This window comes from Rutilus rutilus (assembly GCF_951802725.1).
Source record: "Rutilus rutilus genome assembly, chromosome: 2".
NCBI lineage: Eukaryota > Metazoa > Chordata > Actinopteri > Cypriniformes > Leuciscidae > Rutilus > Rutilus rutilus.
Window position 1 is genome coordinate 33,432,023 of NC_140210.1, and position 17,450 is coordinate 33,449,472.

At 39.0% G+C, this 17,450-nt stretch overlaps 1 protein-coding gene across 2 annotated transcripts in view; it reads left to right on the plus strand.

Annotated features, from left to right (window-relative positions):
- The window catches only part of tenm3 (teneurin transmembrane protein 3), a 275,119-nt gene that overhangs the window by 216,223 nt on the left and 41,446 nt on the right, over positions 1-17,450 (plus strand). Inside the window, exons 14-18 of one of the 2 annotated variants that reach the window (XM_084399638.1) lie at positions 1,234-1,419; positions 8,094-8,117; positions 9,170-9,190; positions 10,286-10,432; positions 12,184-12,400. In XM_084399638.1, coding sequence (XP_084255764.1) covers positions 1,234-1,419; positions 8,094-8,117; positions 9,170-9,190; positions 10,286-10,432; positions 12,184-12,400 — 595 coding nt within the window. The remainder of the gene's footprint in view (positions 1-1,233; positions 1,420-8,093; positions 8,118-9,169; positions 9,191-10,285; positions 10,433-12,183; positions 12,401-17,450) is intronic. The other variant, XM_084399639.1, reaches the window with a different exon arrangement.

A 17,450-nucleotide genomic window follows, 5' to 3' on the forward strand; every position in this document is an offset into this window, starting at 1 on the left:
ACTAACTGGCACTCGCCTGACCCAAGGGCTGATGGGAAATTCTCTCCACATTTCTTCACTTCTGTTTCCTTGTCTCAATATACTTTCACCAGCTCTGGCTGAGTGTCATGTCATGGTTTCACGCCTTGTCAGGAAGCGCCAGAGAAAGAGTCAGAAAGGAGGTTGAAGAAAGGAGTTTAACAATACCCCATCCCATGATTTGTCTTTATCAGGAGATGTCTTTCTAGTGCTTTGTTTCTTCCGTGACGGGGTGTGTCAGGCTGCAAGGCTCTGGTGGAATGGTGTGTGTGGGCTGTTAAACTACAGCTTGCTTTGCGCCAGTCTGTCTTCATCTGCTATTCTGCCAAACCCACACACATCTACATGCGCACGTACACAAACTCATAAACTGAATCCAAATCAATCGCTATCAGACACTTTTCACAGGATATCATTCAAAATGCGCCCAATTTTCCCTCATCAGCTTTTGTGGCCAGTTGCATTTACGCCCAGGTATGATAAACATGAAACACTATTGACAACACTATTGACAACAATTTCTGTATAGAAGCTTTTGTCAATTCAGAATCATTTCCTGTAAACATGCCAAAAAAAATGTTGAAAAGTAACAAACCTGCAAAGAGAAATGTTAATAAAATGCTTCCATGATAGCTCCGATCCCAAAAGCCATTCAAACGCACTCCTGATGTTTGGCAGAGCATGGAGTGTGTATAAATTGATTTATTTTGGCTTGATGTGTTTGCTTCAATCTATGTGGGAGGCCTGTCTTCTGGGTCCGGGTGGAAAGTTCAGCGTGTCAATTCACATCCGTGTCTGTACGCTCTGATGTCTCTTTCCCTTCCCCCAAACACACACCTTTAACCAGCACCCCACCGCCAAAGCCTCCATGAGGAGCGCACACACTCCACTAGGTCAGAGAAGGTTGAGAAATGTCATTGTTACGGGGTGCCGATTGAGGTGGGGCGGACAGTCCCCCCGCCACACAGCCCGCTAGACACAGCAGGGGTCTGCAGTTATCTATTTCCTGTCATAAGTTTTTCACACTTGAAGTCAATAACTTAGACTTGACTGTTCTCAGGAATGTAACCTCTGCTCTTGCTGTTTTGAGTAGAGGAGACTTGAACTTGAAATGTGCTACCACCTTGTAAAACACATGACCGTTATCATCCTTGGCTAGGCTACAGCCCAGAACAAAAAGTGATTTTAATTTTTTTGCCTTGTTTGTGTTTGCAGAGGTGTGTGCAGTGGACTGTGGCTCTCACGGTGTGTGTTTAGGAGGAAGCTGTCGCTGTGAAGAGGGTTGGGCTGGTTCGGTATGCGATCTGAAAGCGTGTCACCCACGCTGCACTGAGCACGGAACCTGCAAGGACGGCAAATGTGAATGCCACCAGGGCTGGACCGGAGAACACTGCACCGTCGGTAAGACAAACAATCATCAGTACCGTATGTCAGTATTTACACTACATGGCCAAAAGAATGTGAATACCCGCCTTTTAACATGTTTGGCTCCTTAATTCAAGTGAATTTCAGTGGCCTTTTCTGTTCCAGAATGACAGTGATCCTATGTATAAAGCTAATAATTCAATAAAATAATGATGTCTGATATGGAAGAACTTGACTTACCTGAATAAAACACAGACCATGAATTTGGGAGGCCCCATTACCCCAAATCAGCATCTGATTTCTCTTTTGTCTGAATTGGAGTAAATACCACAGCCTTATTTTAACATCTAGTCGAGAAATGTGAGGATACACTTTTTTTATGCCAAGCACATATGGGTGGTGTTTGGGTGTCCACATTTTTTGGGTCATATAGTGTATTTGCATAATGTGTACAAAGTTTTTTTTCTCTCTGTCGCTCAATTTTTTCCAGCTGGTGTTGATGCTATTGTATCAAAGCTATTTGCTATTTGTTAGGAAGTTTATCTCACATCTTTGAGCTTGTTTTGATTGCTTATTCCCTTTGTTTTTCTTCTTCACCTCCACCTGCTTTGGTTCTTCCACCCCAACAGGAAGAGGAATATGAGTGTTTGTTCTGTTTTGTACCTTTCCCCTGACCTTCACTTGCTATCAAAGGGTTGACATTTTCATTGCAGTTGATGCAGGCTTCCACATGGGAACATCTATTCTGAAAATCAGGGAGCTAAACGACAGCAATTTCTCCTTACACAAGCACTAAACTCTGTTCATTATTTAAATCTCAAAGAAAAACAGTCATGGCAAGTTGGATAGCATGTATCCTGCTGGTTTAGTCTGGTTTATGCTGGTTAGTTGTGTTTTGGTGCTGGTCTTGTACCAAATTGTCCATATATATATATATATATATATATTTTTTTTTTTTATTTTTTTTTCACTTATCTATGAAAATATGGCCAAACAATCTATATATATTTCTATTAAATTTTACATTTTAAATAAAGTCCCTCTGTTTCTTCTCAAACTCAAAGTCTTCAAGTTGCTTAACCGTCAGTCACTAAATCTGTTGATTTGTTGTTAGCGTGTTGGCTACATCCTCCACCAGCTCAACTCTCAGCAGGGTACGTCAGCTGCTCCATTACTCAACACGAGCGATCGAGGTATGCGGCCTTGTTAGCAAGCAGGCCTGTTTCATTGGGCAGCTTTATGAGAATCTGGCCAACATTTTGCTTTTCGTCTTCCAAATTAGCACGGTTAGCACGTAATTCTGTCCTGCTCTTCTGTTCGAGCCAGCCACCCACACACCACACTCTCACCCCGGCTCCAAACTTTACTGAGCAAAAAAGCTTGCTGAGTTTGATCACTTAATGACCTTGTTGCTCTAAGTTTAAACATTGCAAATGGCCGTAAGACTGTAGGAGACCAAATTTTAAAATACATGTCTGTGGCTTTAATGGATTGGCCAATTTTATAGTTTCATTTAAGCTGAAGTGTGAAATTTCTGTGCTGCTAGCGTCACCAAATGAAATTGCAAACATAATGACTGTTATCAAACATGTTTGCTGAATACTTACCCTGCTTGTCGTTTGTCTGCCGAAGAAATTGTACACGTCATTGGTTGAGCCAATGCTGCTGTGTTAGGCTTGTCTGGGTGCTCTTAAAAAAAGAGCAATGTGTTGACACTTTTTAGAGAAATTCACCTACGAATAGCTTACTTGCTTGTCCCTGTATATTAACACCTCAAGTTTCAAGTGTTTACAGTATAATGCATTTATGTGCAAAAATTTTTTACAGGTTGTGTTTACTTTGTGTGTGGCCTTCCAGAGTTTGGAGGATTGAATACATCTCTTTAGGCCAAGGTTGATACTTCGTCCCTCTTTGCTGAGTGCATGCATTGCAGAAGGTGTGTGTGTGTGTGTGTGTGTGTGTGTGTGTGTGTGTGTGTGTGTGTGTGTGTGTGTGTGTGTGTGTGTGTGTGTGTGTGTGTGTGTGTGTGTGTGTGTGTGTGTGTGTGTGTGTGTGTGTGTGTGTGTGTGTGTGTTTGAAAGAGAGCACAAGAGGGAGCTAAAAGAATTATGGTACCTCATACATCATATGTGTCAGACTGAGATAAGGGGCCTCTTGGATCCATGCAGGGGTGTGTGTGTTTGTGTATGTGTGAATTGTGTGTTTGTGTGTGTGACCTTCCCTGTCCCTCTACACCCACTCACTCTCATTAGACCTCTTCACAGTGAGTCCACACACACATGCCTGCATTACAGCATACTTGCGTCATGATTCTTTCACACAAAGACACTCAGACTGACCGGCAGCATCCAGACATTTTCAGTATGTATTTTATTGTTATGACATGAAGTCTTTCTCAAAAAGCCTAAAAAATACAGACTTTTTTTTCTTAATCTGATTGTGGCCACTTTCATATATTCTCCTAGATCCTGGACAGTTTGAACTGATTCAATGAAATGTATAAAATTCTCTCAATATTTTTTTCCCCCCGAAACTATTCTGATGACACGCACTTTAGAAACTTAATGCCGATATAAAGCTAATCTATACTGTAATATTCACAATGTTACTTAATTTTATAACTTCAGCTAAATCTAGAGTATTTGATATATCATCAAGCCCTAATCCTAACTGAACATTATGATCTGTAATGTGAACTCATCCAGACAGTACATCAGATTTTTAAAAGAGGCATCTGTTTGATTTAGCTTAGTGTGACTCAGATCTGTTTATTCATTTGGAAATTATTGGGGAGCTTCATGAGAGGAGGAGAAGGAGAGTAGGAGCATGAAATATTTCTCACTACACCCAAAACACACTCTCTGCCAACAGCACATTCTCTTGTCGAAGGCTGCGATGCTCTTTTTAGATAACGGGTTATTTCAGGAGTTGTTGAGCGCTAATAGGACTTCTCGAAGAATACTCAATTTAGTGGGTTGAGGTACATGTAGTAATTTTTTTAATCCACTTGTAATCATATCACAAAAATGGCATCTATAGGAGTGGAAGTCCACGTATCATATAAAAGAGCCAGTCATATTTGTTTATTTTGTTTACTCTGAAATATGCATGTGCATTAGCAATATATATATATATTTTTTTTTTTTCACACAAAAAAACTTCTTGACTAACAGTTTTGGAAATTTCTGTTTTGCCTTATTAGTAGTGGTGTCACTGAAAATAGTAACTGAGTAAACTGAATTAAAATCCTTCAGGATCAAGCATTCACTTTAGCAACAAGTTTGGGAATATGATTAATCACAATGCATGTTGTATAATGTGAATAAATGGTGCATATTCTGGAACACGAATATACTCGTGAACCCATTTTCTTAGGATCGTTTATTAGTAATAGCTCTTTAAAGACTCTTTATGACTAAAGAAAAGAGATTTTTTTCTGTGAAGTGTGGTTTGTCAGAAGCTTCCACTGCCAGACATTTAAGATTTTTTATTAAGACTTGTATGCTTCATTAGGCCTTGGGCCCTTCCAGATCATTCATCAGAAGCACAACTCTTACTGTGAGAAAGCCATGGATTACAGCAAGCTGTGCACACACATCAGTCAACCCTGCTGGAGCATACAGAAATGTACCCACACACACACATTCATTCAAAATAATCTTGTCAAACTTCCGTACTGTAAAAGTGCACAAATTGAACTATGGTGTGAAGAATCCTAAAGCATTATTGGAGCAGATCGGTTTACTCAGCACCCATATAGGTACGGCCCCCAGGCAGCTATTTTGTAGTCATGCAAGTTGAATGAGGAAAGACCGAAATATCCAAACTGCTTGGCAAGGGTAGGTTTCAATAGCATGCCAAATCACAAATAAAATTTGACAACCATGGTATCACAAATGTTACTTTTATAGTTAAAATCTGTCTACAAAAATATGTTTTTCAGGTTTGTCCAGCTGATGGACATGCATGTGTTAGAGCAAAAAGGTATTGGCTGTTATATATTAAAGGCAGGACTTTTTTCCCCTAACATCTACCATATTGAGCTTTGTGATACAGTATATCGTATTTATTTCAGCACCAGTGTCACATGTTTAATATTTTTGAGGAAACCGTGATACACTACCATTCCAAAATTTGAGGAATGTATGATTTAAAAAAATAATAATCTTTTAATTGGCAAGGATGCATTAAATTGATTGAACAAAAGATTTCTATCTTCCTAAGATTTCTAAGCAGCAAAAACTGTTTTCAACATTGATAACAGTAAGAACCATTATTAATAATTGAGCACCAATAATAATTGATGATACCTGTACATTGATACATTATGAAAATTACACTTTAAAATATATTAAAATAGAAATATTTTAAAATGTAATAGTATTTCACAATATTACAGTTTTACTTTTTATTATTTATCAATTCAGTATAATTAATACAGCATATTTAATGCTAGATCGGTAGACTACCTTGCATGCAGTCGAAAACAAATGCATGCGGTACTGAAGCGCCTGTCCTTCAAAATCTCCCATTTATTATCACGCATGCACACGTGCATACAGACAAAAAAAAATCAATAGCAAAACAGCACGCTAATACACAACTACATCATCTTGATCTCCAATGCCCTCAATTCTCCCCTCACATCAAACCATGTCAGATAGATGGATGATTAAAGCAAAAACAGCACGCACTGTACATCTACAAATCATTTTCCACGCTTTATCATTCCAATCAGTAATTAAGGAAATGCCCTGTTACAGCATATTAATCCAAGCATGCTCTGAAAAGGGAACGGGAATCAGACTTGCAGTGTGTGTAATGCTGCGGATGGAGGTGGTGGTGGCATGTGCTATCCTGTCATTACGGTGGCGGGGCATCTGTCGGGCAGGTAGAGGGCTGACACATTGCTAACATTTGATTGGTTTTGTGGGATGGCTTGAGGTGCCCATGAGCGTGATTAAAACACGTTTGGCCTCTATGTCACACTAGCTATACCCACAGCTGTGGGGGCATGTATACCACCATGTGGCTGTGCATAGCAATTAGGATAATGGAAATTAATATAGGCTTTTTCTTTTTGGAAGAACAGTGACTGAGCCGAGCTGGACGCGATGTGTAATTGTTTCCAGATTAATGTCACTTTAATCAGAGCTCTTTGAATGTGCACGTAAATAATGAAGCATTGATGTCCATAAAGGGATGATTGCCTTTTTTTCCCTTCCCCTCCGTCTCTCCTTCACTTACTCTCTCTCTCTCTCTCCCCTCAGGACCATCAATGTAAATGAACAAAAGTTTGTTGTAATTAGCCAGTAATTGGCTGCCCTCACTGGCAAGTTTCCAGCTCAGAGTATGCGTTAGCTTGTGTTTTCATAACCCGTTGTGTATTCTGGGATAGATACGCAGCCCGGTCTTCTACAACTGTGTAAGTTCTGGATCTCCCAGACATAACAGTGAGTGTGTGGAAACGAGACACCCGAGGAATTTAATCAGTACGCTCTTGCTCTCGCTCGCTCGCTCACTCTCTCTCTCTCTCACTCACACACACACACACACAACCTCTCAATCTGTCGCAACCACACGCAGTCATCTTCCATTCACACAAGAGTATCTTCCTTAAGAACATAATCCAGCTAATGTAGCCTCTGCATAGTAGCGTTGTTATGCTTGTATTAAAAGGTGACCTTTTATTTAAGATGATTTGTTGTGACTTAGCATATGTAATGTTATGACACGCCGCACAGGGTTTCTCCCAAAGCCTTGTCAGAAATCATTTCATTTAGCCACAGGAAGGAGATGATTGCTCTCGTACACATGCGGATGATTCAGAGCTTATCCATACAGTATTCCCACCAACACACACTTTTTTTTTTTTTCTCACTCAGGGCCATATAATATTTCACTCACACACTGAGAGGCTCAAGGATAATAGACCTGATGTGATGACAATGTGAAACGTGAAATAACAAACATACAGCAGGATTCTTGAACCACATGTCAATCATCGGGATGCAATTTCCAATTAGCATGTGAGGTCCCGTTCGGTGCAGTACTGTAAATCCCATGATGCCTATGTTATTTACTTTATGCATTATGAGTGATAGTGTCACACATTTGAAAACCGATTTATGGGAACGCTTAGTGAATACTGAACAGGAAGAGTGAGTCATTTTCTATGGGGGTGTTGTTTTTCATTTGTTCCACAAATGGTGACGCAGAGGATTGTGCAGGGTGCCTTTAGGCTTTGAGAACCACGGAAGTCCAAGACTGCTCAGTGGACGTGTTTTTGCTTTATTTAACCCAGTGTGTTAGTTTTTGTAAAAGAGTTGTAAAGTACACTGAAAAATATTTGGTGTATGATTTACTTTGAAACAATTTTCACTCAGAAATTGCTTGTAAAATTCACAAAGAAATGGGAAGTGAATTAAATGTGATATTTTGAAGTTGAAGTTTTTTTGATTTTTTTTTTTTTTATCTCTGTTTTATTTACAACTTTGAAAAATCTTTGTTTATATATATTGATGTGAGAAAGGAGAAATCAGTTAGCATGTCTACTCGTTTTGAATGTCTGTCAGTAGAAGATGCACATCTTCCAGCAGTACTAAAAAAGCTCTTAGTTTCTGTATGTGGTTTTCAGGTTGACTGTCTTTTCACACCTTTTTAACATCCTCTTCTCTTCCTTTGTCTTCTTCTTCTTGCTCCCTGTAAAGCTCACCCGGAGACGTATGTCCAAGGTACTGTATCTTTCCTCCTTTTTCTCTCTCTCATTCTCTCTCCCTTGAGCTCTTGTGTCCCGGATTGAGGTCTTTATGACATTTTTATGGCGCATTAATAACCTCTTCTCTCTCTCTCTCCTCTGCGTGTCTGCTATTATTGTGATTCTTCATTGGCTTCTTTTTTTGGACTGTCAGAAATCCAATCCAATGTCCTCAGTGCTCTCCTTGGCTAATGTTCCAACTTCTGCAGAACCATCCCCCTCGCCACAGCTAAATCACCACTGCTCCACATCTGCAGTTTAGCACCTCCTCCGTGTCCCAGAGTCGCACTCACGTTCGTTTTGAAAACAATAGCGCGCCATGAAACCTGCACGCAAATGACGATCAGCCATGTTTATTTTAAAATGAACTACGAGCTGGCGGTGTAAACGGAGATCAAGTGAAGAGATACTTGCAGATTCTTGTTTACTGTTACTGAGGTGTTTTTGGAAATGATTTCACAGGGCTAAATCAGTGCTAAGCCAAGTGTGATTCTAGACTCGCATACTGGCATATGGTGCATCAGACCGCCAAGATTTTTATTTTTTTTTCATTTAAGATGTTTCTTAAACTCTTACGGGCTTACTTTGATTCTTTTACTCCAAACCTCAATATATTAGAACCTCAGAACATGTTTTTCGCTTGTTTTTGTTATGTTTTACCACATTCCATGTTGCTTTTTTAAATTTTCTCACTCATACAATGCTAAACCGACATGGCACGTAGTGTATCTCAGTATGGTATTTATTAATGCGTTGAGTAACACAATACACACGCTGTGGCAATCCTCCAGACAGAGTCGGCCAAAGTCGAAACAGCTCCCACTCCTCTTTCAACATCTCGTCTTCCTCCTTCTCAAAGCCCTTCTTTCCTTTCCTCCTTCTCTTTATGGTCATTTGCTTCCTTTCTCTCTCTTTTCTTTCCATTTTGTGTTTTTGTGTTCTGAATCGTCCTTCACTTGGACTCAAGTGCTCAGATTTTTTTTGTTAATTTTCTTTCCCGAATTTTCCTCCCTCCCGGCCCCATAATAGGAGAGAGGATAGGATTTAAAGGTAATGCATACCAAAGCCCCAAGGAGACTGTCACAAGCAATCACTCCGCTGTCTCTCTGTGTCTTTCTTTCTTTTCTTGTTTCTTGCTTTCTTTCTTTCTCCCTCCTTCACTTTTTTGTCTTGAAGCACGATGTCAGCGTGTCTATGTTCTAGTCTCCTCGCTCTATTTATTGTTGTCCTTTATATCTGCCAAATTCATCATTGTTTGTCTTGAACAAGCCACAAACACACACACACGCAATTACTGACACGTGCACACACACACACACACACACACACACCTGTGGTCCTTGAGTTTTGTTTGGGAATCCTGTGGGTCCTGTCTCCATGCATCCCGCAGCCTGACCCCTGGTGTTTGTTAGCCTAGCTTCTCCCACAGTCCTCCCCTTCCCTCCCCCTGGCCTCTCTCGCTTTCCTCTGATTCCGTCCGGTGGAATGTGACCTGGGCAGAAAGTATAGCGCTGGAGGCACACACTATCTCGCCAGCTCAGATGTCCACCCTATACTTTATGCCACTGGGATTCTCTGTGTGCCGTAGCTTCACATGGATGCCATTGCTGATTTATGATTACCTCACCCTTTTATATCCCTTCCTTTGATCTCTTCTTCTAAATTAAATTTTCTCTCTTTTAATTGATTTTCTTTAAATATTTTTTTTCATTTGGATTCCTCAATCGGTTCTTTTTCCTTTTGAATCTCACCTTGATTTTCTCACAAACGTATGCCATCCCTTTTGAAATGATTGGTTGTGTCGAGAGAGAACATCTGTTACATCCATGTGAATCTACAGCCTCTGTGCATCTCTCTAGGCCTGTTTGAAGTCCAGCGTCAGTCTGTGTTCACCTTTAAACCTTTAATTTCATTCTCGACGATGTCAGTGTATCTCTGTTTGGATTACCATTTGTGTTTCACAAGTCGAAGACACACTGTGTCCTGCTGTGGCCACGTATATCGATTTTTAGCTGCAACAGAACAACTTTCAGAGAGAATACTGTCATATAAATTTTAAAACACACACATAGAGACTCAGTCCAACACACATTTGAACATGCACACGCCTGTACTAGTGTATGACGGCTCTGTCTGTCTCTGCAGAGGGATGTCCCGGTCTGTGCAACAGTAATGGCCGCTGCACCCTGGATCAGAACGGCTGGCATTGTGTCTGCCAACCAGGCTGGAGAGGGGCTGGATGTGACGTTGCCATGGAGACGCTCTGCGCAGACGGCAAGGACAATGAAGGAGGTGAGGTCACCGGTGGCTGGACGCATAAATGTTATAAAATTTAAATGGGATGCATATGGGAAAGTGAATGTAAATATCACATACATATTTGTCAATGATAATCAGGTCAAGTATGTCACCCTGGTGGAAATGGTAAAATGTGCATGTTTAATTGTTTATGAGACAACTGACATATTGTGACATTGTAATTTCTTCACCTTCAGTAAAAGTCATGATAAATTAAGTTTAGTAAGTAAAGTTTTTAAGCAGGTCTTAAACACACCAAAACTTGTTATGGCTGTCCTAAGCAAACGGATAGAAACAGAAAAGTAAGCATATATTGATTTAGAAGAGTCACGCTATTTCTCACTGGTCCATTCCATTAGAATATAGCAAACAAGATATGACCCTAAGACCAAAGACAAGTAAATCTCAAAACTGGAGGTTAGCTTAGAGTCTGAAGGTTCTACTTCTAGTCTTGACAGACATCAGGGAGACCGACTATGACAGAGCATCTCTTTTTACTTGCATTCAATAAAAATGACAGGCCTGCTCAAGGGGCAAGTAGTCGTGAATCCTTCTCCACTGATCTTGCATTCAGGGCATGTGTGTCTGGTTGCAGAACGTTTTGGTACATGTGAGGTTCTGTTGCACGCTTGAGGTCCAGAATGCAGTCTAGGTCTAGAAATCTTCTCCACTGAGCTGAATGCATGAACCTTTAAACACAGCTCAATTCCAAAGCATTAGAGGAGATTGTTTTTCTAGTTGGAGATAATGCGGTCTGTAACATCTTAAATCTGAAGGATTTACAGTCCTCTGGAAAGAAGCTTTGAAGTTTTTCCAAAGCGGAAAGAAAAATATACAGTAAGGTTATGATATATCCTCAGTCGTACAGTAATCGTGCCACGTTTTGCAGATTTTCTTTGAATTTGGCTTCCTTTCAATAGCTATTACAAAGAGGTACTGTAAAAAGATCAGAACATAAAGTTCTTTACAAAAACAAACATAAAAAATAAATACGTTTCTCCTTAAATACCACATACATGTCCAAAGATCCCATTACGTGACCTCTGTTTTGTGTGACCTATACGCAAGCTATGTTAAAAGATTCTGCTCCCTCTGGAGGAACCTTTGCATGTGCGTGTTGACTTTGGCCGTAGCGGACCGGATTTAAAGCAGCGTGAGAGTTACGAGAGGTCCAGATCTCACATGAAGTTGCGTGGTGCTTTTGGCAGGGGGTGCCGGGACCCTCGTAAGGCAAAACAAACAGTCAGACACTCTGCCTCGGATCTCACCAGAGCAGTGTCAGCTCATGGTGCTGTAAAAAAAGAATTGGTCTCATACTGATTAGTGCGTGTTTGCACATGTGTTATTTTACAACCCCCCTGTGACCGTGTGCCAGATGTACACAGGGCTTTTTATAAACTAGCTGAGACGGATGGCAGAGGTTTATGGCACTTACCTGCGGGAGATCAGATCGCATTTCCACACAAAGCATTAGGTGTATACTGATAGAGGCAAGAGAGAGTCTTGACAATGTGAAAGAAGAAAGAGAGGATATTGCTGTCATGTTTCTGACCCTAAAGGTGAAAGAACTAATGGGTGGATGATGTATGAAGCATAGATGCAAAATCGTTTCAATTCTCTCACACTATAAAAGCGTGTCGGGATCTGTAAGACAGGACACAGGATATACTATAAGACTCTTGAACACATAGAACCTCATATTTTTTATGTGCATTGTTAAGTGAGGTGTGTGTCTGTGTGTGCAGATGGCCTGGTGGACTGTATGGATCCAGACTGTTGCCTGCAAAGCTCGTGTCAGACTCAACTCTTCTGCCGTGGCTCTCCTGACCCCATCGACATCATCAGCCAGAACCAACCCACAAGCCCACAGCAAGCCGCCCAGTCGTTCTATCAGCAAATCAGTTTCCTCATTGGCCCAGAGAGCACGCATGTCATTAACGGAGACAACCCGTTTAACAGAAGGTATGGCTGTCTCAGGGCTCATCAATAAGGATGCCGTAGAGGCCCAAGCCTTATCGGGCAAGTGATCACCCTAGCCTTATCGAGTTCTTTTTAAACATGTTTTATACCAGCCCAACTTAAACAGTGGGTTTTTTTTGTGGTCTCTTGAGTGGTCTAGTTCTCGGTTTCCTCCTAATTCTTTGTCAAAACAACAATGATTGTCCTATTTTATAGATATTGTTCATTTGGAGCGATCCACTGCCTTAATTAATAGAGCAAAGCCAACTATTCTGCACTGGAACCGAGCTCATGACAGCTTGATTTCCATTCTTAAAACTTAAGTGATCAAAAGGTATAGGATCAGAGAGTATACAAAGATATAAATGAAGGCAAATGGGAGTGCAGGTTCTCTTGTTTGTTTGAACTGTTTCTTTTTTTCTCCTCCTTTTATTTTGATAGACACCTTAATTACCTTTATTTCAACAGACACATCATTTCTCTGAAATTATGTATATAGTTATTTTATTTTATGTACTGTATATGTACATCTGTTTCTCTTGTGTATATCTGTTTTATTTTAGTTATCAGTTATGTCCTCCACGCTGAATTAAGTCTAGCAAATAAACTGTTAGTGTTAATGCTGGTAACTTTGTTCGTAAGAAAAGCACAATAAAGTATTGGTAAAAAAAAAATGAATAAAAAATTATAGACAAATCAGTAGCCTAATGGTTCACACAATGAGCCATTACCATAACATAAGCCATTATCATTACCTTAAGCCATATTGTTTCCAGCAAATATGGGATGTTATAGCTGTCGTGGAGTTGATTTAACCCTGATAGATATATAGCAAGGAACTGAACTTTAATGAAGAATATTTGTTAAAAGTCATATAGTTAATTAAAAAAACACACACACACTATTTATCATACTTGTGGTGAGGCCAGTGCAGCACAAGTAAAGATCTAAATTACTGAACCAACTGATCTATAGCTGAAAAGGATTCTTAATGTCTAACAATTAAAAAATACTGAAGAGCAGCACTTGCTCATGGTGGCTTATGATGTAAATTTTATGAATCCAGTTTCTGCTTTGCGAGCGACCATGTGCGTGAACCACCATTAATAAAAAAGAAAAAAACATTACTCCCTACAATTGCTTCCAACAGCCCTCTTATACAGTTGCCATGGAAACAGATGTGCTGACAAAACCTCCATAAGAACCGTGTGAACCGAGTTACAGAGAGAAAGATTTTCGAAGTTGCATTAAAGTGTAATTTACAAATTATGCGCCTCAATTTGCATTGTGTATGTGAGAGCACCATAACGGTTATTGGAAAGAGATGTTAGATCTGATAATAGCCTGCTTGAATAAGCACTGCTATTAATTAAGTTGTCACATCCAGAGAGTGGGTTTGTCCAAAGCATCTTCTCTATGTTTGCTTGAATGGATATAATCATTTATTAGTTGTCATGGTCAACTGCCTTCATGGCTCTGTTTTACCTTGTTCATCCCTTTTGCTCTGTCAATTAAGCGCCTGTTCCTTTTTGTGCAAGATTCAGTGAGCAAGCTAATATCGGTGGAGACCAGGAATAAAAACACAAAGTCACGTTTCAGTTTGACTGATACGTGATAATAATGCAATCACGATCAGTTTGTTTATCTCGTTCCCTGCCTCCTATGCACAACTCAATGCACATGTTCTGTTAAGATGGAAATCACATTAAAGTTAGCTTGATTACTCTCAAAAATTGCTTGGCAACTGCGATTCGGTCATGACAGATAACACGATTAGCTACAACAAAGAGTTTAATAGGCCCAATGCCGGTGCCCCATATGTGAGGACATTAAACCTTTAAGTACCTCTGTGGCAAGATAAAGACTGATCTGATAAGGGGAGGTGTAGACTAATGTGATTTAAAAATAAATGCACAAACCCACGCGGGGCACATCTGCACTGAATATCGGTCATTTTGGCTGGAGAGTTTGTTTGGCAGTCATTGAATGTAACACAAACCATGTGTACCAGACTCCCTCATCCTCCTAGCTCATGATAAAATAGAATAATCGCTCACTAAATAATATAGATGTTTAAGTAAACATTACAGTCTCTGGTTTTTGTATTCATTGTGAAGTTTAGTTCGATTTGTACGGTTTTTTATCGTAGGCTGCTTTTTGTTTAAAAAGGACAAATGGTGATAAAAGGACACAGCACAGATATATATTTTGGCTGACTGAGGAAAGGCCGTTATTGTGAATAATGATATATATATAGTACCTGTCAAAAGTTTGGAAACATTTCCATTTTTTATGTTTTTGTCTCTATGCTCACCAAGGGGGCTGCATTTATTGAATCAAAAATACAGTAATTTCAGTTATATTGTGAAATATTACAATTTAAAACAATTGTTTTCTATGTTAATACATTTTTTAAAAAGTATTTATTCCTGTGATGGTAAAAGCTGAATTTTCAGCATCATTACTCCAGTCTTCAGTGTCACATGATGCTTCAGAAATGTACAATATGCTGATTTGCTGCACAAGAAACATTACTTATGATTATCAATGTTGAAAACAGATTTGCTGCTTAACAAAAGAGAGATATTAATACTTTTATTCATCAAGTTTGCATTAAATTGATCAAGTGACAGTGAAGACATTAATAAATGCAAATAAATGCTTCTCGTTGAACTTTTTATTTATCAAAAACCCTGAAAAAAAAAGTATCACCATTTCCACAAAAAAATGTTAAGCAGCACAACTGCATTGATACTTAGAATATGAAATGTTTCTTGAGTACCAAATCAGTATATTAGAATGATTTCTGAAGGATCATGTGACACTGAATATACTGACAATTCAGCTTTTTCATCACAGGAATAAAATAAATTGTAAGATATATTAAAATAGAAAACAGTTTCATTTGTAATAATATTTTAGTTTTTACTGTATTTTTGATTAAATAAATGCAGGCTTGGTGAGCATGAGAAACTTTAAAAACATTTTATTTTTTATTTTGTTTATGTTTCCAAACTTCTCCTCATTCTCCCCTCTGGATCAACAAGGTTTCAAAGAAAATCCCGCTAAGAAAAAGTTGTTGTTTGTGTGTTTCCTCAGGGTAACTACCTATTGATTCACAGCATAAACAGTGTAAAACAACATGCCACTGGAGCAAAAGTGCCAGCTCCTCAATATTCCAGAATTAAGTATCTGTCACACACCCTATATATCCCAGCAGCCTCTCTCCAGATGTTTCTCCTATTTCATCTTCAGCTGTCCGTTCACTTGAACGCCTGGCTCAGCAAACCCCCTGCCTGTGTACATGAAAATGTCTTGTTTTCATTTTGCTACATGCTTCCCAGCACTAAGGGGCCTTTTAAGCAGATTAAGCTTCTGTGTGGTGGCTGGTGCATGTTGGCAAAATAGAAGGTGTTTTAAGCAGTGAGGTTTGGATGGAAAACTACTGGAGCATTGAGAGGGTCAGCGTCCAGAAGAGCGCATTTGTATGACCCCTTTAAGAATGAAGTAAATAACCTTCAGCACCTTGGTAGATGTCCACCTGGATCCAGCCATAATGGCATCATCGTGAAGGTGATTCTTAGAGAGAGAGAAGGGCAGAAAGGGAAAGCTATTAGAGGCTGTATGGTCTTTAAAACAAATTGTAAAATCCATTGATCATTATGGTGTTACTCTGAAGTTTAGATTATTTCAAAACTAGTATATATATATATATATATAGATGCAAAAGCCTCTAAGTGCCATCTGAAATTTTCTAAATTTTTATCAAGCTCGTATTTTTAAATTCAGTAATTTCACTTAAATGGCAATGACAATTACCTATTAATTGTCATTTAAGTGAAATTACTGAGCTTAAAAAAATTTTAAAAATAATTAGTGAGTTTACATTTTTGTATTTCATTTAAATCCCTTTTAGACTATTCATATTTTGTAGTTATCTGTCATTTTCTCTGTATTTTGATTGTTTTTGTGCATTTTACAGTACACATTTTGTACATTTTCAGGTGTAACATTTTTGCACACTTGCATTTTTATTTCACTGAAAGGGATAGCTCACCCCAAAATGAAAATCTTGTCATCATGGTGGCCTCAGAGCATGTGGTATGCAGAGCTACAGTAATAGTTGTGTGTTGTGGTGTTCAGGGCAAAAGAGAGAGAAATACAGCACTGAGAGGGTGAATTACAGCATGCTTTTAGGACACTCAGGCTGTGGCAGCTAACACTGGACACTATTGTTTTATTATCTCACACAAAGCAAATGGGATTTCTGAGTTACGGTCACATCATGGGGAATGGCAGCTTATTTGTGGAATGTTTACCTGTGCCTGTGACCCTGGGGTCATTTCCACACTTCCCTTATCCCAGCTTCAAGTGGGGGACGACGCCACACTTTGATTCACTGCTGCTCTGCTGATTAGGCCCCCAGAAAAACAGTAATGACCTGGAAAATCATTCAATAAGTAGAGCGAGGTGTCCTCGGCTCGGCACTGCGGTGAAGTGACTCTCTGCCTTCCTACCATTGATTAACAGCTAAAGCAGATCTCTCCCACTCATCCTGCCCAAAACAACCCAGCCTCTGATTAACTTCATGGTTGCTTTGTTATTTTGTTAGGAATGTCAATTGTTTAAAAAAATAATAATAATAATTGTTATCAAATTAGATATGCCAATAATAAATTAATTGCAATTGTTTAAATATATCAGTATCTACTGAGAAAGATAATAAGGTGATTCAGATAATTTGATTAAATTAAAAATAATATATTTTTTTATTATTTATCTCTGTACGAGTGCGCTCTGGTCATTCAGTCATGCCTCAGTTCAACAGTTTAAGTAAAAATATTAAAAAATGTATCTTGTGACCCCATTGCTCTGTTTAATTCTGTTGCACCTGTTGCTTTAATCTGACAGCTCTATTTTTGTGTGTGTGATTTGAAAGTCAAGTGTTTATCAAAAAAACTAATTGATAACGCAGTTATTATTAAATAAAGTAATTTAATATGAATTTAATATTACTTAATATAGAGTAATATTAAATACTTATTATTACTTA